The following is a 22,030-nucleotide window of genomic DNA, read 5'->3' on the forward strand; positions in this document are numbered from 1 at the left end:
GCCTGCCTGTCTGCTAAAGACAACATGCAGTACACAGCTTCAATCATTGACCACGTGTAATTTGAACTTAACACCTATCAGAGTATACGACATAAAGAAAATCAGTTGATTTATGACTCGTGCACCCGAGTCCCGTGTCTGCCACATTATGTAATTAGGCACGTGTGATACACATGACATGTTTTTATGTCTGTGGGTTGCAAACAAACTACATTCACTTTTTTCGGATGACTGGATCTGACGGAAACTGGTGCAAACTCTTGTCAGTTTCAAATCCTGCCTTGTACTTGGACGAATGACAGATTCCAGCCACGCAGTAGTTTACCATCTCTACTGATGTCATTTTTGAATGGATCGAGCGCAAATTCGGAGAACATGTATTTTCAAAACCCAACATCTCTATATACATTCTTCATGGATAACGACTTGTTTTAGTGTGTATGATTTTGTTTGACAACAGTATATGAATCCATACTGAAACGACGCATCAAGTACGCAAAAAGAAGTTGTTATCCATAAAGAATCTTACTTTCTTGTGACTCGCTATACTTCTAAAATGCCCATCAAACAGATCATCTGTCTGTACACACAATGAACCCTCAGCAGATCAGCAAATGAAACAGCCAATCAGAATCCGTCGTTACACTTGAGTGCATATCCACCCGCTACGACTGGGTTCGGTCTCCCGACGGCTTCGTTTCGGGGGAAGTAAGCCCAAGTACAAAATATTGCACTTTTGAATCGCGATTATACGCTTATAATTTGTTTATTTGTTTTTTAAAAAGCAGCAATGTATATTATATGTCATGAATAAGTGATAAATGTGTTTTAATTATGTTTGATGTTTTGGTTGCATGTGACCTTTAATAATGTCATCAGTCTTGGTAGCCAATGAAATGCCTGCACTCAATTTGGTTATTTATTTGACCCTGTTTGCATTCCTTGTATTTAATAATGAAAATTGCATACTCATGTTCTTTATATTTGACTTGCGTTACTTTTGCGTGTGAGTATACATATGTACAATGCGTATCTGTACACGGAGTGACTATAGTTTTACGTCGCTTTAGGACAACACGGAGGGGAAGTCCAGATATGGGCTTCACACATTGTACCCATGTGGGAAGTCGAACTCGGGCCTTCGGCGTGACGAGCGGACACTTTTAACCACTTGGCTACCCCTACCCCCGGAAAACATGAACACAATTGACATACACATGCAGATTCTATCAAGAACAGTATCGATAATTCAACATTAGCAATATCTGCATACACACACCATCCCGTGATTAACCTTAGCATCAAGTGAAAGTAAGCATATTTGATAATGGCTTCACGAGAAACAAATTGGAAACAGTTATTCGACGATCCTGTATTTGATACAGGCACATACAGTACATCAAGAGGTAGAGGTAAACTGGTATCGTCTTGATAATCTTGTAATCTTGGTGTCCAGCTTTCACTTGTATACTTTCATTTGCCCTTCCGTTTTTTAACGTGCTTACTAAGTGTAACTGTACGGAGTAGAAACGATAAGGGAATGCCATATAATGGCAGTGTTGCTTTAATTATTCTCAGATTTCTTCCACAGCGTTATTCAAAGTTGTTGATGAAAACTGGAAAACAGTAAAGGATACTTGAATTTTTCTGTATTCCTTTATTTGTTTCTCGTCGTATATAACACCGGGATTAAAAGAGTCACTGGGGTTCAGATTGCATATAAAACTCACTCACTCACTGACTCATTCACCTGAGCCATGCTCTCGTTTATGTCAACGTCTTTCGAAACAAGAGTCATAAATACTTTCTTGTGTAATTTCACATTCTGGGAACCTACTTCTTCTCTGTTTTAATTATTTTAAACATATTCAGAATATCCGATAAGATCAAAATACCAAATGTGATGGTCAACAGGCATATACCTAGGTAGCCAAAGTTCTGAGCAGACGGGCGCTCGTCATTAGCGCTGGTTTTAGCGCGAATGTAGGCCGATAGTGTCTTGGCATCAAGGGTGAGGTTTATCTTGATCTCGATGTCATATTGTTTCAGAAACTGTTGGGTTTCGTTGGGCAAAATCACTCTCTCACCACATCTACAAAGACAAACCTCCTGTAAGCCTCCCGTGGTGTCATCTGTGACAGTAGCAACTGCAGTTGTCGGCACTGGTGTTGACGAAACCAACGATGTCATAGTGGTTCCCGTGGGCGATGCAGACACAACTGAACTAGTGGGTGGAATAGAACTGGAGATTCCGTTATCGCTGGTAGAGGCGATGGCGGAGCTTGTTACTTCGATATTGCTGGAAGAAGCAGAAACGGAACTGGTGACTACAGCATCGTTGGTCGAAGTTGCCAGAAGAGAGAAGGAAGTTGCAAGACTAGCATCTGTTGATGGTGCAGCCATGGTCGATGGGGAAGGCGACGCAGTGCTGTCCGGGACTTGTGCAGATGCTGCTGTAGACGAGGAACTGATTACTTGAGTAGAACTTGAGACGACATCAGTTGACATTCCTGATGATGACATGAGGTCCATGAGGCTTGAAGCAGGGTCTAGTATAACAATGGTACATCTGTTTAGACGATTATACAGTGAGTGAGTGAGTTTAGTTTTACGCCGCACTCAGCAATATTCCATCTATATGGCAGCGGCCTGTAAATAATCGAGTCTGGACCAGACAATCCAGTGGTCAACAGCATGAGCATCGATCATCAACTGGGAACATATAATGTGTCAACGCAGTCAGCGAGCCTGACCATCCGATCGCCTCTTACGACAAGCAGCGTCGCCTTCTATGACAAGCATGGGTTGCTGAAAGCCTATTCTACCCCGGACCTTCGCGGGTCTGATTATACAGTGATGTAACCTGCACACACAGTCCTAAGGTAGAGAAGTAATACGGAAAAAAGCTCGGTCCCACAAGATCTGAACATGCACCATTAATAAAATGGATCTATTTTTAACCAGAATTCGGTCATATGAAAATATAGCACCGGATGAGGTATACACGATGTTCTACACAAAGAATGATGAGGTACAGCTCAACAAACCCATTCTTAAATCCTCTACCCACGACATCACCAACGACGCAACCAACTGCTTGCACATCACGGTAAACGTTTCTTTTTTCAAGAAATGTATGGAGAATAGGGATATGAAAGACAGACTCTTAAAAGCCACATCACTTGTAGCTGTAGACGTAAAGTGTACTGACACGAGACAGTGGAGAAACGTGAACATGCCATGGCCATGCTTCAACTTAGCATGTCAAGTCGAGGTGTTGCGTAGCGGTTACAGTGCCACCATTCAACCATCCTTAGACTGCAGATCATATTACAGATTAGATTACAGTGAGACAGGAACCACTAGAAATCGATAAATATTTAGTCTCAGATGCTACGTTCATGCTGCCACTTGGATGTCAAAGATATGTTGTCTACGTCATAATTAGCAACATTTCAGCTCTATCGATCTGAACTTAAGGAAAATATTCACAACCTTGGATAATCACACATCTAAGGTCAGAACTGTCGGCAATAATAATTTGGACCAGGTCGGGGAGGCAAAGGACAGTGCGACGCCCTTGACCTTGACACGATCCTCCTGCTTCGTATTTCTTCAGAATATATGAAAAATGTCTGTATATTGCAGGAACTTCAGGATTATTTTGCTTAGCAAAACTTGATTTGGTTGATGATTGTAATTAATCAAATCGTCGCACATGAGAAGTAATTAAAAATATTATATTGATACTGTCACTAGCCGTACCTAATGATGTAGAATACTCCATGCTCTGCGAGAAGGAGGAACTGTCTAGAAGTGAAGCACTTGGTGTAATATCCAAACTGGAAGAAAGTGTGACGTCACCAGACGACTCAACATCCGATGACGTCACGAGGAGAGACTCAGAACTCGGGACTAACGTCGAGGTCATATCACCTGAAAGGCTAGTGGTTGGTTCTGTAAAAGGAATAATTATTTTGGTTTTAAGAAGAAGGTTGATACACCTCCGATATAAGTCCCACTAACATAAACTGTTGGGTTGATACACCTCAGATGTTAGCATTTGTTCCTTTGATACAAGCAACCGCCGCCATATACCTGGAATATTGCTGAGTGCGGCGTTAAACTAAACTCAATCACTCCCTCATTGTTACATGAAAGGTGTCGGAAGACTATTCTTCTCCATTTGATTTTCATATATTCTCCAAAGTTGTCTAAAGCGCCTGTAACAAAAGAGGCTTTCGAATTCAAGTATCGGTTTCCTGAAAACCTCTAAATAGAGCAATGAAGGTGACACCTTTTAATAAGTCCATATATTTTGGGGTCATGTAAATATGACATGTGCTGCTGCCACTCATATACACACATCTATAAACAATCGCAGTCAGTTTCCTCTTGTTTTGAATTTTGGAGATCTAGTACAAAATACTCACTTCAAGAAAGCTTGAAGCCGACGCTTCAATATATGACGCGGTAGTAAAAGCAAACGTCCTTACAAAACTGAAGATAATGTCATCAAAAGTTGTTTATATTTCATCTAAAATTGTTATAATGATAAATATGACACAGCACAAACGTGAATATTACGACTGAAGAACGCTACATATGCTCCTATTCGATAGGGGTGAAGTGGTACGCTCTTAGAGCGCTACCTCACTGTACGTATTGTGGTACAAGGTCTTCGGTTCGGTATTTGAAATTTGATCTATAACATGGAAGAAAATGACCACACGTTTTGTTATTTTGAATGAACAAAACTGTCAGTATGTGATTTGACAGAAATGACGGTATGAAAAGTGAAATTGCATAACGGTATACCGAGCCGAAGGAAAATATACAGCCGTTTTACTTATACCGCGGTTTCACCCCAAGTATCCCATGTGATTTGTTTGGCATGTGGGTCCGTGGAAGTTCGGACATTTGGGTTATTGCTTTCACTATTTGTTTCATTACAATTTTATACGTACCCGGTAGAAGTGATCCCAAAGAACCTTTCGCGCATGCGTGTGCATACGTCCTTGACCCATCTGCTGTAACTCCTATTACATATGGTAAGAAGGGAAAAGAGTCGTAGGCTTTAATGACAAAAAATCCGTCAGGCACACTCCCTTTGTGGGTAGAGACAGTGCTAACCGTGTATGTGTCAACCACTGTAAAGTTGAAAGAGTCTCCGTTTATGTCATATGCAATAGGGACGTCCTTGAAAGCTATCATGTACATTGTATTAACAAATCCAGAAAAGGTATAACACTTGAATTCAGTTCCAAGTTGCGAAAAAGTAGCTAAAGTCAGAAACAGAGGTTTGTTGTTTGCTCCAATCCGGCACTGCAGCCCGACCAGGGATGTTGGTCTTTGGACCATTCCGGTTTTGTTGGGCAAGTGTTGGTAGGTGTCAGCTTTGAGTAAATCTGCATTAAGCAAAAAATCGTTTTCATTGATTTGTAACGACCCCGCTGCAGATGCAACAACCAGTATCATGAAGGAATTGCAGATATCCATGTTGAGAACAGGAGTAGGCATAGCCCATTTGGACATAGTGGGTATTTGTTCAAGGGTTTGCATGGTTCCTGAGAACACTCCAATGGGTTTATCCGAGGTAATAAGACTCCCTGACAAATCTTCCCCAGTTGTAATCTCAATACCTTGCAGTGCATCTACAGACACTGATATCGAGTCTCCGCTATTGTACGTTACGCCTTGTACCACAACCGGCCCGGTAGACACCAGAGCAATGGTCACTGCAGTACCTGCGTAAGCAGAACCCACAATGTACAGATTCTGTTCCGGTGATGACACTGGGAAGGACACAAAAGCGTTCTCCATGCCAGCCCCGACGTAGTTCGCATTTAGGTCTTCGTCTAGAGCCAAAGCCAGATAGGAACTTGCTATTAAACCGCTTGCTTCATTTTGCACAAAGACTGACACCACATCTGTTGTAATCAATGTGAGGATGATGGCAGTAGAGGCCGTTTCTTGTATGATGATTGATATCGCCAGTGCGTCTGTGATTGTTTCTGTTTTGGGATAACCACTACCAGAACCATTGATGGTGATACTGGTGCCTTCTGAGCCCTGAACATGCAGAGTACACCTAATCGTTGTGGACTGGAACTTGGGACATGCGATGATGTAGTTTTTGCCATCAGCTGTATATCCTGGCACTCCAGCTGCAGAAAGAAACGCACACATTAAGCATTCATTTACATTTAGTGTAACGGTTTGTTTGTTTATTTGTTGTTTAACGCTGCACTAATCAATATTCCAGCAACATGTCAGCGGTCTATAATGACAAACCAGTGATCAACAGCATGAACATCGATCTACTCAACGGGGATACGATCACATGTGTCAGTCAAATCAGTACCTGACCACCCGATCTGTTTAGTCGCCTCTTACGACAAGCACGAGTTGCTGAAGATCAAATGTAACTCCGATTTCATGCCCTAATGTGATTACAGAGACATTAAGAAAACGTATATACGGATGAAAACGCATACAATGTATACAGGGTTAACAATGTGATTCATAGAAGCCACTGAGGGAGTTCTATCTGACTTCTAAACACGCAACTCAAAATATTCATCTGACGTTTTGTTTGATCTACCCTTTCACTCGAATTGTCATTTGTGAAAGATAGAATTATGTTATCAGAACTTACAATATGCTCTAATGCTGAGCGCCAAGATGGATAACACAAAGTACGATCTTTCTCGGTCTTTTGCTGTCAGTTTGTATATGATCGGAGTGAGTGAGTGTGTATGGCGGGAGGCACCGGATGGGGACTCGAGTCCGGGTGTTCGGCGTGACGAGCGAACGCTTTAACCACTCGACTACCCAACAGCCCCCAACATGATCGAAGAATGGGATCCTCCAAAACCTCTCCCTGAGCAGGTTCTATATCCACTTAACAAAAATGAAACCTCTTGATTCCAAATAAAGGATTAAAGCAACACCTCAGGCCTCTTTTCATAAATGTAAACCAGTAGCCCTGAAGGTGGAGGTGTCCAGATTGACAGGGTTCGGGTTACTGATAGAGCAAGTGGTGGGGCAGGTGACTTGAGGCATGCTACCTAGTTCCTGGAATGAATTATAGTTCCACTTGCACACTCATGTGCTCCCTTGTTTCCATGAATATATATTATGTTGCAGGTCAGTTTGATAGGGTCATCGCCAGTTACACAACTGTCAACTTAGTTACATAATGACATCACGCTCCATAATCTCGTCCCATGACCTAACAGTGTTGGGCGGGCCATCAGGCCGTTGTGAGTTGTTTGAAGAAAACTTATGATACTGTTTTGCCTGAAAATATTCACACACATTCCATCCATTTTAGCGATGATACGGGTAACGCTTGGTTATTTTTACAGAGCATTATCATTTGCAGATGCCAAAGTTCATTTAAAACCTAGGGCTTCTGCAAATGATAATGCCCTGAAAAACAGCTTACTCCTATATAAGCATGTTTGAGATATTTCCAAGTCTATACACGGATCACTTTGCCTTCAAAAATACGGTTCTGTTTTCTATGTACGTAAATGTCTTACATCGTTGCGTTACAGCGCGCTCGGTTTTTAAATTACATTTAGCCGTCTTAAATCAACGATAAAATACCGCAAAATTGAAAACTGAAGTTTCACTGTTCATTAGTATTTCATTAGATCAATTAGAACATGCCGAGGATTTATTCTTAATTGTACATACTTTAGATATATAGGCTTTAGGGCCTTTCTCCATATTATGGAATCTATATATGGAGTGACAAGCTTTTCTTTAAAAAAATCGGAGCACTAGTTTGATGTAAATCGATTAAATCATTTATTGACATGCTAAAGAAATTTACAAAGACGTTCGTCAAAGTCGAGTTTGTTTATTTTACCTTCCCCGCCTCGAGTCTTGGAGCAATGATGCATTTATTGGTATTAATTGTGAATTAAAACTCGCGATTATAATTGTATTAAATCAATAAATGGCTATTGTCTGTGGGGACAGTAGTTGCTATATTTACTAGCAGTAGTCTCCGTCCATGATAATCATCATCCATTCAATACATCGTCATGTTGACAGAGTCGATAACGTCAACTGTTTCACATTCCATAAAATTTCAGCATGACGTCGTGAAAGAGATTTGAGATAAGCATTATCGAATCCTGCGGGCGTTCGAACATTGTGTCCATTTCGTCTGTGTGGTAGTGTATCATTTATATTGCCCAAGGCAATGGTGTGCACATTTCCTGTTTGTCGATTCCGTATTAATGTGTGTTTGATAATCATAAAATAAACCAGTATTATTATTCACTAACGACTTGCTAAATCTTCCTAAATCTGGACTACCACGAATATGTGGACTAACACTCAGTACTAAGAACTACTAGTTCTCATCAGGAACTACCGGATACTACCAGTACTGTAGCTGGCACTACTACTACTGCTGCTTCTTCTGCCGCTGCTGCTGCTGCTCCTACTCCTCCACCGACTACGACTACGACTACTGCTACTGCTACTACTGCTGATGCTGCTGATACTACTGCTGCTGATACTACTACTACTACTACTACTACTACTACTACTACTACTACTACTACTGCTGCTGCTGCTGCTGCTGCTGCTGCTGCTGCTGCTGCTGCTGCTACTACTACTACTACTACTACTACTGTAGCTGGAACATTGCAACCTACAAACAAACCAACGAAGTGCTACTGCTGCTGCTGCTGCTGCTGCTGCTACTACTACTACTACTACTACTACTACTGCTCCTCCTCCTACTACTGCTACTACTACGACTACTATAGCTGGAATATTGCAACATACCAACAAACCAACGATGTGCCACTACTACTACTACTACTACTACTACTACTATTACTGCTTCTGCTGCTACTGCTACTACTACTACTGCCACTACTACTGCTACTACAGCTACTGCAGCTACAACAACAACTACTGCTATTAATACTACTACTACTGGTGCTGCTGCTACTACTACTACTGCTGCTACTACTACTACTACTGCTATTGCTGCTGCTACTACTGCCACTACTACTACTACTACTGCTACTGCTACTACTGCTGCTGCTACTACTACCAGGACTACTGTAGCTGGAACATTGCAGCATACAAACCAACGGAGTACTACTACTACTACTACTACTACTACTACTACTACTACTACTACTACTGCTGCTGCTGCTACAAGTGCCATCTATTTTGTAATCAAACATTTGCTGCATACGCATGGCACTGTGTTCAAATATGTGCATCTAGTGTTTATGCATATTTAATGCTCATCGATTCAATTAACTCCTGACATTCTGAAAACATGCAAAAAATACGTCCATGTCGATGTTGTTTTCCTTTCAATCCTGGCCTTGGTGTAGTGATGCAATTATTGTCTTTTATGGTGAATTAATGCTGCATCAATTACATGAAAGCATGTTTACAGTTCGGAAACTGTCGTCAGAACTGTAGTTACTATATTTACTGTCGGTGACTTTCTCCCATAATGAATTGCCATGATTCAATACCTCGCCATGTTGATTTGGTAATTTCAATGGTTTCATACTCCATCATATTCCATTATAATGCCACCGGAGAGACTAGAGATAAGCATTATCTGCGTGAGTGACATGTAACTTACGACATTATGCATTGTGTCTGTTACGCCTGCATTCTAATGCATCTTTTCTATTGCTCCAAACAAAGGCGTGCACATTTCCTGTTGGCTTGTAATTGCTTGTTTTCGCCTAAAAATCTATGTTCGTAATTTGATCATACCTGATCCTGTATTTATCAAAAGATAAATGAGTATCGATAATCAATAACATCTTGTTACCGTGTTTCCTGTTGTAGAGTTCCAAGAATGCAGTCCGGTGAAGACTAAGCAAGCAGTTTGAGAAACATTTCCTGAAGTGCTCATGATCTCAAACTTTTCGGTATGCACAGAGTTAGTGAGCGAGCATGTGTTTTACGCCTCAATATTTAAGCCACATCACGACAAGGTACACCAGAAATGGGCTTTACACATTGTACCCATGTGAGGAATTGAACCAAGGTCTTGGACCTGACCAACACTTTAACCACTAAACCACCCCATCGCCCCGAGAGTGAATTTATATTACTGAACAGCAAAAGAAACACAACTCTGTTTTTTTTATCAAGTTTTAATATGGACTACAAGAACACGAGGGCTTAGTTTTATAAGAGTTCATTTTTTCGAAACTTGCGTTTCTTTTGCTGTTCAGTATATATACAAATATAACATGTCTACGCAACGATGCCTTGTCTAACTTCAGTCTGCATTATACATAGACATATGTTTTCTTTAGCGCAGTAGGGGATGTAGAAGTACCGGTTCTTGATACCACCTACTGTGTCAGTGTTCGAATCTGAGGTATCTAAACTGGAAATAATTCAATTCCTTTCTTTACTGCATAATGTAGACATCATACATAAAAAAGACACACTGGAGCGCAATAGAAATAATGTACTGTGAATGGCTTGATAGGCTAAAGAAATGGCTCAAGAAGAAACATGCTTGAACGCGTAATACTGAACTTCCTTGCTTCATGGTGTTTCGTTATAACACCCTTCCTCGTTTTGCATTCACCTGAACACATGAAGTACAGCTACGATACTTGCAGTCGCTAAAGTGTTTCTCATTCATCTTAGACAAATCGATAGTTCGGCTACCACCAAGATGATTCACGAAAGGCTTTCGACAAAAGGGAAGGAGTTCGCATTGAAAGGGCTGTGAGTATGTACATGAGAGGTCTGATAATTTTTGTTAGAAAAGTAACACAATCGCTCATCCTAGAAGTAAGCGTGAAGAGGGAAGCAAACCACAGACAACCAGGAAGTAAAGGACTTCCGCTAGCTCAACCTAAACAGTTAACAAAACATTTATATATCGTTTGAAATGCCACATGAAAGAAATGTGTTCATTTCTTAACAACTAACTGATACATACACGAAGTTAGGTTAAGAACACAGTCCATAGTTACATTCATACCGGACGTAATGATGTTCAGAATGTACGCAATGTTATTTGTACATGCCGTAGTGACGTTCGCACAAGTCGTAATGACCTTCATATTGGGTGCAGTGACGTTCGTACATGCCATGGTGACGTTCGCACAAGTCCTAATGACGTTCATACCGGACACAGTGACGTTTGTATATGTGCCAATGAAGTTCGTACGTGTCGTAATAACGTTCGTACTACACGTAATGACGCGCAGTGGCGTTCGTAAATGTGGTTGCTACGTCCGTAATGGGCGTAATAAGTTCACACTGGGCGCAGTGATGTTCTTAAATGTGGTAGTGGCGTTCGTACAGGGCGTAAAGATGTTTGTACTGGGCGCAGTACATTCGTAAATGTGACAGAGACGTTTGAACAAGCCGTAGTGACGCTTGAACAGGGCGTAATGGCGTTCATACCGGACGCAGTGACGTTCGTATACTTGGTAGTGACGTTCGTATATCCGTAGTGACGTTCGTACTGGGCGTAATGACGTTTATACTGGACGCAGTGATGTTCGTACATGTTGTATTCGTTAGCTCAGGGTGTAATGACGTTCCTGTTGGGCGCAATGAAGTTCGTGCATGCCGTAGTGACGTCCGTACAGGACGTATTGGGCATAGTGACACATTGTGACAACTAGACGACGTAGATATTTGCAGTACTAGTAAAGTAGCATTTATGGATAAGTAATGAGACTCAGTAATGAGTACACACGTATGCACAACGCAGTAACTGTATGGTGGACATAAACTGATTTCCATATTTTGTCCAATTCATAGTTTTGGATCAGTCTGTATTTCATTTGGGCAATCAGCACATCACTGAGCGGGCTTGGTTTGTTTCACGTTTGTGTTGAGTTCTACGCCGTACGCAGAAATATTCCATCTATATGGCGGCGGTCCAGTGATCAAAAGCATGAACTTCTGCGCAACTGGGAACCGCTGACATATGTCAGCCCAGTCAGCAAGTCTGACCACCCGATCCCGTTAGTCGCCTTTAACGACATGCATGAGTTACCGAAGACCTTTTGTACCCTGGGAAGTTGTTAAGAATGAGTTCAGACAAGGTATTCTGAATTTTTACCTAATACCCTTGATAGTTTTGCTTGAAGATATGAAAGTCAGAAACGATTGGTGGAAAATCGGATAATGAATATTTAAGATACTTGTTCTGTCGTTGAAAATATCACTGCTTAATATATCTACAGTGTATTTGATGTTATGCGATTGCGTGCGGTCGGAACTATTCGCAGTTGGTCACATGACCAAAGTAACGTGATCAAAACAAAATGTCGACTGTCATTCACAACCGGTGTCGCGATATTTCAGAAGTTGTATTTATATTCATGTAATAACATTTACATATAATAAATAACATGATGGGTTAAGTCATTTGGTCCCGTTTATATACCCCCTCGTTTATTTTTAAAAACTCAAATTAAATAGAATAGTATTGTATTATTGACAATGATAAATGAAATGTATTCATACTCGCATTCACTCGTTAGATACCAAACCATTTACTCGTTTCACAAATATGGTATTAAGCAGAACATCGTTTAGTATTCTCTATATCTCCAATATCCCGAAATAACATGACAAACACATAACGCTTAACTTGACATAAAGAGGTGTCGACAATGAATTATCGAAGTTCCTCAAACATCATATCGGTCTGTGTTAAAGTAGAGGTGCTTACCAACACAACGGCAATGGCTTATACAAAAGCTAAATGCGTAGAGACACATTTTAAAGAGGTACTTACATCGCTTATTTATACAGTATTAAAGAAATACTTACCTACAAGAAGAGAGAGCCAGATAAATGCACACAGTGAATCTCTCGCTCTCCAAGTCATCTGCAACACAAGCACAGCCTGTTGAGTCAAAATGTTGACAATATGATACTGGGAAAGTTAAATTAGATTAAAAATACAGGATGTTTAAAACAGAAAATACATTTTTCTTTTTTTATGATCGAAAAAAACCTAGATAAGCTTCATTGTCTTGATACGCTCCATGACATCACACAAATTCTGAAGAACATTAAACTCACCTGTCCTAAACACATAAGCAATCCCACCGGTTGCCCCAAAACTGTCCTTGGACAATCATGATGATGGACAATCATAAATAACATAAACATTATCATGATCATCATGATTACAAGAGCGAGTCATAAAAAGATCCATTTCGAGTTTTAGGAACAGCAGGATATTTAACAACAGCGAGATGTTCTATAAAAAATTCTGTTAAACTGATTCTCTCATACTTGAATTTTATCTTGTGGGTTCCAAATTAGGACTCGACCTGATTATAACTTTTCATGTGGTTAAAGGCGGACTCAGTCTTGTCATCATTAGTTGTTTTTTCTTGTTGTTGTTTTACGCCGCACTCAGCAATATTCCAGCTGTATGGCGGCATTCTATAAATAACAGCATGAGCACAGATCTACCTTTGATCACTTATGAAGCGGCATAAAATAACACTTTTCAGTCACTCGCTGACAGTATGCCTAAGCACGGTAACGCCATCAATCCTCATGTTATGTGAACGAACACCACTCATGACTTCTTCATTTAAGTGATTGTCTGTCATGCACAGGCAATCATCTGGGGATGATTAGTTTCTTAATCGAGCCTAATGACGTGCATTGCAGCCTACTGGTGCTAGTGCTAACACAGCTGGTAGTCTTGTCATTTGCAGCAAGGCCTTGAGGAGGACCATATACGTAGGTCTTAACTATGTTATTAACAACGTAATCCTTTGCGCATGATGCGTGCTTCCGGTAGCGCATGAAATGAGTGAATAAGTGAGTTAAATCGTAAAGTCACGTCGGTATTATCGTAACTATACTGTGACTGTATTAAGAGAACTCATTAAGAGTTTGTGATTGAGTTTAGTTTTACGCCGCATTTAGCAATACTCCACCTATAGACCTATAATTACTATTTTGAAAATGTGATGCTACAGAAACGTTAGGGTATAATCAGCCTATAGTGAAAGAGGCTTTATCCATTGACAAATACCATAACCTTTTCTATTCTTTATGAAAGAATATGTTGATGAAAATGTGATGGGACTGAATTTTTACCCAAAATAACTAGTCTTCTTCTGCTGAAACTACAGATTCAGGATTTGGCAACAAATAACAATCCTGTGACAAACCGAAGTGACACTTACACATCAAGTGAGCTTTGACTGACCATAATCAGGCAGACCCCAAACGTCAAAGATTCACACCTTTTCCCAACAAATCAGATGGCAAATTGACACAAACTGAAAAAGGTCACATCAATAAGATTTTGTAATAAATCTTTTATGATTTTGAGTTTATTGAATAAACACTTGTCCTTGTCGGATACTGGTAATTACAGCTAGCATCTATTTGTTGTCATTGCAAAGGAACCTTTACTGCATTTCAAAATTTTACTGTTTTTAGTTTGACTGTAACCTTCCCGAAATCTTAGTTTACAAACTTCCATCCATTCACAATAAATAACGAAGTTATATGCCATATAACGATCAATTACTTTTCAAAAATCACTTTTCAAAATAAGGAAGATTGTTTTAGGACAGAAAAACACATGTTTTGAATATAGCCAATTGTCCTAATTTACGTACATGGTAAATTCAATGATGTTTTCGTTTTTGAAATGTTGAATACTTGCTTCATCAAATTATTAAGGATACTGGTTCGGTAAAATATCTAACGGTAAAAATAATACCTCTGCTAAATGTGCGTCATATCTGCATTATCTGCACCCAAAAGTAGGCCACCATATCGTAGGCCGTAGGGACTTACAGTCTTTCTCCTGTTACCCTGGTGGATCGAACACCCGGTGTCATCTCTTTTAAAGCAATTGCCTCTTTAAAACTGAATTGCCTCTTTAAAACTGTCCGTTCATTGATTTAGACACATACATTGTATTTTCTTAACTCTCTTGTCAGATGTGCTTTGTCCTTTCTCTGACGGAACACACACATTATTGAGTGTAGTTACGGAAAAGCATGTAGGAAAGTACTTTTCAGCATCGATATATCCTAACAATAGAGACCACAAAATCCTTTCAAATTGTCAAATTGTACAACTGTGACTATATCCTGATTATGTGTTTGTTTGGCGCCACTTTTAGCAGTATTACGGCTGTTGCGACGCCATCTGTGAACACTCGAGTCCAGACCAGACAACACGTAAAATCTTCAAGACCAATTCTTCAAATGTTTTGCTTTGTTAGACGATAATAAAACAATGTTTTTTCTTTTGAATATTTACAATAGCTTCCATTTCCCTGTTCTATTGAACTGTACCAGTTTTGTGAAAGGTGGACTATTTCTTTTCTAAAATTGAAACTAGCCACGGAGAATAGCTTAGGGTTGTTGAAAACTTAACAATTATTTACCAATTTGGAAACGAACGACGCAGATGATAATATTGTATCAAAAGTGAGGAATCGGTATGAAAGAAATGTAACACTGTCCTCATTTTATGCATTGAGCGCTGTGTATAAATGATAAATATTCATTATTCTACTTCGTATCTTAATATGGGACGGTGGGGTAGCCTAATGGTTAAAGCGTTCGCTCCTCACGTCGAAGACCCGCGTTCAATGCCTCACATGGGCAAAATGTGTGGTGTCCCTGTCGTAAGTGGAATATTCCTAGAAGCGACGTAAAACAAAACTCACTCAGATTGAAGTGCTGGGTAGGTTTTACCTATATTCATTTCATATCAGTAAGAGCCATCAGTTGACATTGATTAAGCGTGCAGATAAAAAAGATAATCCGGACTAACATGCCGCCACAGGATTGTTATCTGTGTACTTTTTTTTCAAAGTGAAATGTCTGTCACGTGAGATATTCTCACCAGTCACCCTTTCTATGTATCTCCGTGAAAATATAAATGAAGTTGTTTTCTGCGCCATGGAATTACATTAGCTTGGAAGGTTTAATACACGATTCTGTGTTTCCTATTGATACTGATTTCCAGCAGCACAAATGCAAAATCGACAACTCAGCAATGACTGATCGTTATGATGATTCATATGAACAACATGTTTCTATCAATGATTGAACACACAGTTTCTATGGCACATGGCATATAAAGAGCGGACAGCAACAAAACACTGTGTTGAGGATACAACAAGACATAAGATCACCTGAATATAAAAAAAATAAATTGATCTTCAACAAACTTGTTAGACGGGGCAAGTAGAATTAGATGGTCAGTCTGACCTGGACTGGTATCGTAGATCGATTTTGAGGGAATTTCCTGGATGATTTCTTTTATTGACAGGTCGACCTGGTATAGTTGAAATATTTCCGTTATTGACATATCTTTTTTGTGCCGCGATAATATAAACTGGTAAACAAGGAAATAAACACAGCCCTACATCATATCATTACATCGTATTGCAAGCTTGTGAGAGTTGTAAGTTGAATCGAAACATTTCCTGTGGTTATTGCTGATAATAACACAATTGCAATCTACCTTGAGCAATATTTGCTCGAATATGTTTTCCTATGATGTGATACTGATGAGGAAGGAAGACGTCTTGATCAGCAATCTCACCAAACATATTCAATAACAAACCATTGTAGCATTAAGAGGCAACATGTATTCTAACTTATCAACGTCGTTCAGACAAGTCATCAGACATATGACGAACGTTACGGACGCGCTTGGTGCATCCAAGATGCAAACATCGTTTTTTACCAGGAAAAGCGAAAAAAGGTGTAAATCACTCTCATATCTTTTGCATGTATATCATTTATACTTACTCATATACCCTAAGTTATAAATCCTTAACTGAATGAATAACTGGATGAATGAATGGGTGAATGAATGAATGTCCTTTCAATTTGCATAAGACGCCAATCAGTGTGAGTCTATGATACCAAATGTTTCACCACATTTGTGGTATGACAACATGTCCCATACGTCCATCACCCAGTAGGCGCTAGTGTAACCCGAGATCCGGGTTAGAGTACACACATGGGTACGATGTGTGAAGCCCATATCTAGAGTCCTTTGCAGTGATATTGCAGGAATATTGCTGATAGCGGCGTAAACACTACGCTCCCTCAGCATTCATAACCAAGTCACTTACTTTACCGGCTAGCATTAGAGCTCATAAAACGCGTAGAAACAACGCATGAAGAGTTCTGATCTTTAACGCTAAGAAAGTAGATCTATTGGCTATAAGATTATTCTAACAAAAGAGTTCTGATGCTCATTGTAAACCTAAATAAGCTGACACATGTCTATAAGAAACAAAACCATTTAGGGTTGGCCCTTGCACCAACAAGAAAGGGACAAGGCGAAGCTCTCTCGAACGTCGGGGAAAACAAGGCTTTTTTCATCTAAAACGTTCTCTACTTCATGTTTTACAAATTCGTAAAGAACGTTCAGGGTTTTTGAAATGTTCAAGAATTATTGTAATATAATTGTCAAAGAGAATAATTAATACACAGATAAATACACTGCGAATTTACCATGATTACTATACAGACTAAAATTGCGCATTTACTGTAAAGAGTACATAAATATAAAAATCCCTTGTGTAATAAAATTCAATAAATTGGCGAAATGTTGCATTTTGTAATTGCTAAACATCAATAGCCAGGTTCCACTATCTGTGAAACAAACAACAAAATATTAGATGATATTGTCCAACAAAATGTTAATATTAGCTCATGACCTCAAAGTGTAAATGCACCTGTTCATTAACGCGAACCATTTTGTTGTATTGAAAGTTCGATCACATTAAACAAAGCGATCTTGATGGACATTTGTATAACGCATACACTAAACAAGAAGGGTAACAATACCTTCACTGGCGTGATTCCTACACCAGCAGCTTGCAGATCCTGTGTTATTTCTTCCCTCATAAAAATACAAACCGTCTAGCTGTCACCAGTGGAAATGTCAAACGGATCGATGAACATGCTCTGGCTATCCTCTCATGAAACAAGATATGTCACCCTTTGTATTGTTCTTGAAACAAGTTACCTAAGTTCTTTCTCATAGGAGCCCATCACGAAGTAAATGATGTTGTTCTTTGGATTGTCATCCGGACAAAAAGGTAAGTAGCATCGTCACGAACATTGACTGTCTGATTATTCACGACAATTTCCACACGCCCGACAGATGCTATCTGTAACTTTGACATTCAGCTTCCAAGAGGAAACATTTACCTGAATAGCAGGAATCTACACAGTCCCAAAGCAGTTGACTTCAACAACCACCTAACGTCATCTGAGATGTCACTGTATGCTAGGCGCAGGTATTCACTGGAACTATCGATTGACAGATTCGGAACTTGACGTTGTTCGATAGATGTCAAGCTGTACATTATACATTGCGGGTATACATTGTAAAGGTCCACGACGATAGGAAGTGCACAACAGGCCAGAGTGTTGCCAGCTCGGAGAGTTCCACCACAGGATGTGTGCGTCTAACTCTTCGCTTTCAAATGACTAAATATTGAGGGCTTAACTTTGCATAGATAGGGGCAGGCATCTCGACATGGTTTGAAAACAAAGCATAAAAGAAAGTTATTTATGAATGCGTGTGGTTTACTGCTTCTATGTGACTATAGAGCTTTTGAGCCAATCTCATAAAGTGGCATTCATAGGATATGACGCACATCAGCTCTGCCTCTTCCAACGTAGGTTTGGTTTGGCTGTTGTTTAGTGCCATATTCAGCACTTTTTCAGTTGTATGTCGGCGGTTTGTAACTAATCGAGTCTGGACCAGACAAAGACTATCAACACCATCAATCTACGCAACTGGGCCTAGATTTTCGAAGCTCTCTTAGATAGTCGTAAAATAATGTTAACGTATGGCACGTAAACTATCTTAGCGCTAAGAGAGCTTCGAAAATCTAGGCCCTAGGATACAGTGACATGTATCAACCATGTCAGCGAATCCGATCACCCTCTCCCGTCAGTCAACTCTTCGGACGAATATGAGCTGAGGAAAACCAATTCCAACATGGACTTTCACGGGTTAATGATTTAAAGAGGAAGACGAGAGCTGTTAGAAAGCGACCACGCCATTTCCAACGCATGCTGAGGAATGGTTGCCGGCGAATGCACTTTGCAGAGAACAAGAGATGTTTCTTGTGATTACAAGCATCTTGGGACTCCAGTAATAAAAATACACTGGTCCCTTACTTGGTTGCACATTTGCAAACGACATTTTCAAGAAAGTGTAAAATTAGGAATACAATGTTCATTGTTAAATTTGCTCAGCTTAGAAATTGTTTTAATACATTGACTACATTGACTACAAGCAATTTGAACTTAACACCTATCAGACTGTACACCGCAAACAAAATACACTGATTTAAAGCTCGTGTTCGAGTTCTGTCTCAGTCACATTACATATTACATAGACAGACAGGTTTGATACTTGTTCTCATGAGATGTTATTATGCCTGTAGGTTGCAAGCCAACTGCATCCATTTTACGTGGATGTCTGAATCGGATGGAAACGAATGCAAACTCAAATTGTCAGTTTCAGGTTCTGCTTTGTACTTGGACGAACGACAGCTTCCAGCCACGCAGTAGTTCACCATCACAGTATGTGTTGACGGGATAGAACGCAAATGCAGAGAGCATGCATTTACAATACCACATCTCTGTATACATTATTTATGGATAACAACTTCTTGTATTGTGTGTGATGTTTCGGCATGGCTTCTTATACCGTTGTGACTCTTGCTTGACAACGGTATATGAATCCATGACCTATCTTTGAAGCCTATCACTGGAGGTTTTAAAAGCCACATCAGTGGAACTCCATATGCCTTGCTTTAAGCCCCTTTAGACGACAAAAGAATCTTTGACGCATGACAACGCTTGACCTCACGCTGCTTGCCAGCATTTCCTTCAGCAAAACAATGATCAGGTGTTATCTTGGCCTTCTCAGGCACCGCTTTGTCCTCCACAGAACATCTATGAGATTCTCCTGATCAACGCTTGCGTCAGCACAATCCACCACCTCAGACACTGCAAGAACTGCATTAAGCACCAAGAGGCAAAATATTCCTCAAGACAACATTCGGCATCTCCTTTCTTTTATGGGTCGTCGCTGCAAAGCTGTTATCGATGCTCATGGTGATCACACCGGATACTCATAGTTTACTTTGACCAGGTGACCTCTGTGGTTTTACCAAACACTTTCTGGAATACAATATTTTGAAAATTTGTGAAGTGACGTTTTTACTGTAATTGAGCAATGAATGGTATTCTTGAATCAGTTATAAGCAAGGAGTAAGTAATCTCCAAAACAGTATGTCAAGTTTCTCTTTTTAATGGGTTTATTTAAATACGTAATAGCGACGAAACGTTTTCCACAATTTTCAAACAATCCTGTTCACAGCAGAATCCAGTGTGGGATTTTCATTGCACTATATACATTTATGACTCGCCATCCAATAGAGATGCCACCGGGTGTATACGAAAAAGGTTTTTAGTTTCCATAAGACACACTTGATCCATATATTTGAATATGTTATTCGCATGTCTACTGTTAAACGCTTTGAAAGCCCCACTAAGGCATTGAATGCTGTACATTTAATAACACAACGTTTATGCAGGTAACGTATGACGCACTTGACAAAAGCGTACTGGATTTTTCCAGTAAAAGTGTAACATGTGGATACCAAGGAGGATGAAGCTGATGGAGAAAAACGGAAAACAGAATTTGTGAAAAAGATGAATAATTCTTTCCCGTCTTTAGAAATATACTGCACAGCAAAGGAAACGCGGCAAGTTTCGAAAAAATGAAACCGTATACAAGTAAGCGTTCATGTTTACGTCTTCTATTTAAAAACTTGACCCAAACAACCAGAGTTGCGTTTCTTTTTCTGTTCAGTATAGATCTAGACTTTACACCTGGAAATAACAATGGAATCCTTAACGGAACATTATCGCGTTGTGTTTGTAAGGGTGACAACGCGAAAAGTCGAAATTGTCACTCTAGGAGTTCCTACATAACCAGAATTAGACTGCACGTGATATTTTTTTCTGGTGTTTTAACATTTTACGATTTGGCTATCTATAATAGTGAAATTAAATAATTCAGTTGTTATAGAAAATGTTTGAAAACTGCAATGGTACTCACTAATGGCTCCAAGTTACAATGCATTAGGACTCATCGATTACATATTGTTTCAGTTAAACGAAAAGAGGATTTATTCATTTCAAAATGATATGATCGCTCATATTCAATCATTCGGACAATGTAGAGTGTCAACGTAATTGAGGGAGCTATGTCGAGTTTGGGAGGTAAAAGGAAAACAACCAGATTTATATGTGTAGGGGGACTGCAAATCAGTCATGGCACCAGGTGTTCACGATAAGGACGTTAAGCAGAGGTATACAAGCTGGGGTTGTCTTCACAAACCCTATACCTTCAAAATGTTTAAACGAGAAATGAGTATGTTTTGTTTAAATGTAATTGATCGAGTAGTCCTTATCATCAAGAACATTTACTCTGGTGACTCTCTACTTGAAATTGAGTAAGCAAATATGCATGTTTACAAACATTTAAAGCTGGAACCAACTAATTGTCATGCGAAGCAATACAAACAGACACAACTTGTTTTATTGAGCCACCATTGAAGCTGATAGCATGACGTATATTTTCTGTGAATGGACCTTGCCGTGGATGAATGAATCTCGTGTAACAAATTCCCCGATGTGTTTACAATTCGCAGGTCTGCTTGTTGTTGACTTTTCCCACAATAGTGCGTAAATATCGGTAAAGTGTTTGTCACACGGAACACGGCTTTGCTGAATCACACTTCCACGAGCCTCATGGATGATTGAGAACAATATTTTTTCTTGTCAGTTGCTGAACCTAATCTAGATATATTTGTCTGTGTGAGGCTTTGAGCAAAATATCTCAATATACATGCTATAAAGAAGAAACCGATCGATTCAGGCGGTGTCATGTCTTGAAATGAATCCTACTATGGTCCCGGTTCAAGGCTGTCACGTCT

The 22,030-nt window shown here is 39.7% G+C and overlaps 1 protein-coding gene across 2 annotated transcripts; it reads right to left on the reverse strand.

The window, feature by feature from the left end:
- Window positions 1–1,355: 1,355 nt before the first annotated feature.
- LOC137272753 (uncharacterized) lies at window positions 1,356–18,261 on the reverse strand. Of its 2 annotated transcripts, none has more exons than XM_067805142.1 (5): window positions 18,216–18,261; window positions 12,820–12,877; window positions 4,968–6,167; window positions 3,766–3,957; window positions 1,356–2,549 (listed from the first exon to the last, which is right to left on the reverse strand). In XM_067805142.1, exons 2-5 carry the CDS (start codon window positions 12,875–12,877, stop codon window positions 1,834–1,836), a joined length of 2,166 nt encoding a protein of 721 aa, XP_067661243.1. In that variant the 5' UTR covers window positions 18,216–18,261; the 3' UTR covers window positions 1,356–1,833. The 2 variants fall into 2 exon arrangements, with proteins under 2 accessions (XP_067661243.1, XP_067661242.1); XM_067805141.1 differs by lacking the exon at window positions 18,216–18,261 and adding an exon at window positions 17,850–17,913.
- Window positions 18,262–22,030: the final 3,769 nt, after the last annotated feature.

This window comes from Haliotis asinina, chromosome 2 (genome assembly GCF_037392515.1).
Source record: "Haliotis asinina isolate JCU_RB_2024 chromosome 2, JCU_Hal_asi_v2, whole genome shotgun sequence".
NCBI lineage: Eukaryota > Metazoa > Mollusca > Gastropoda > Lepetellida > Haliotidae > Haliotis > Haliotis asinina.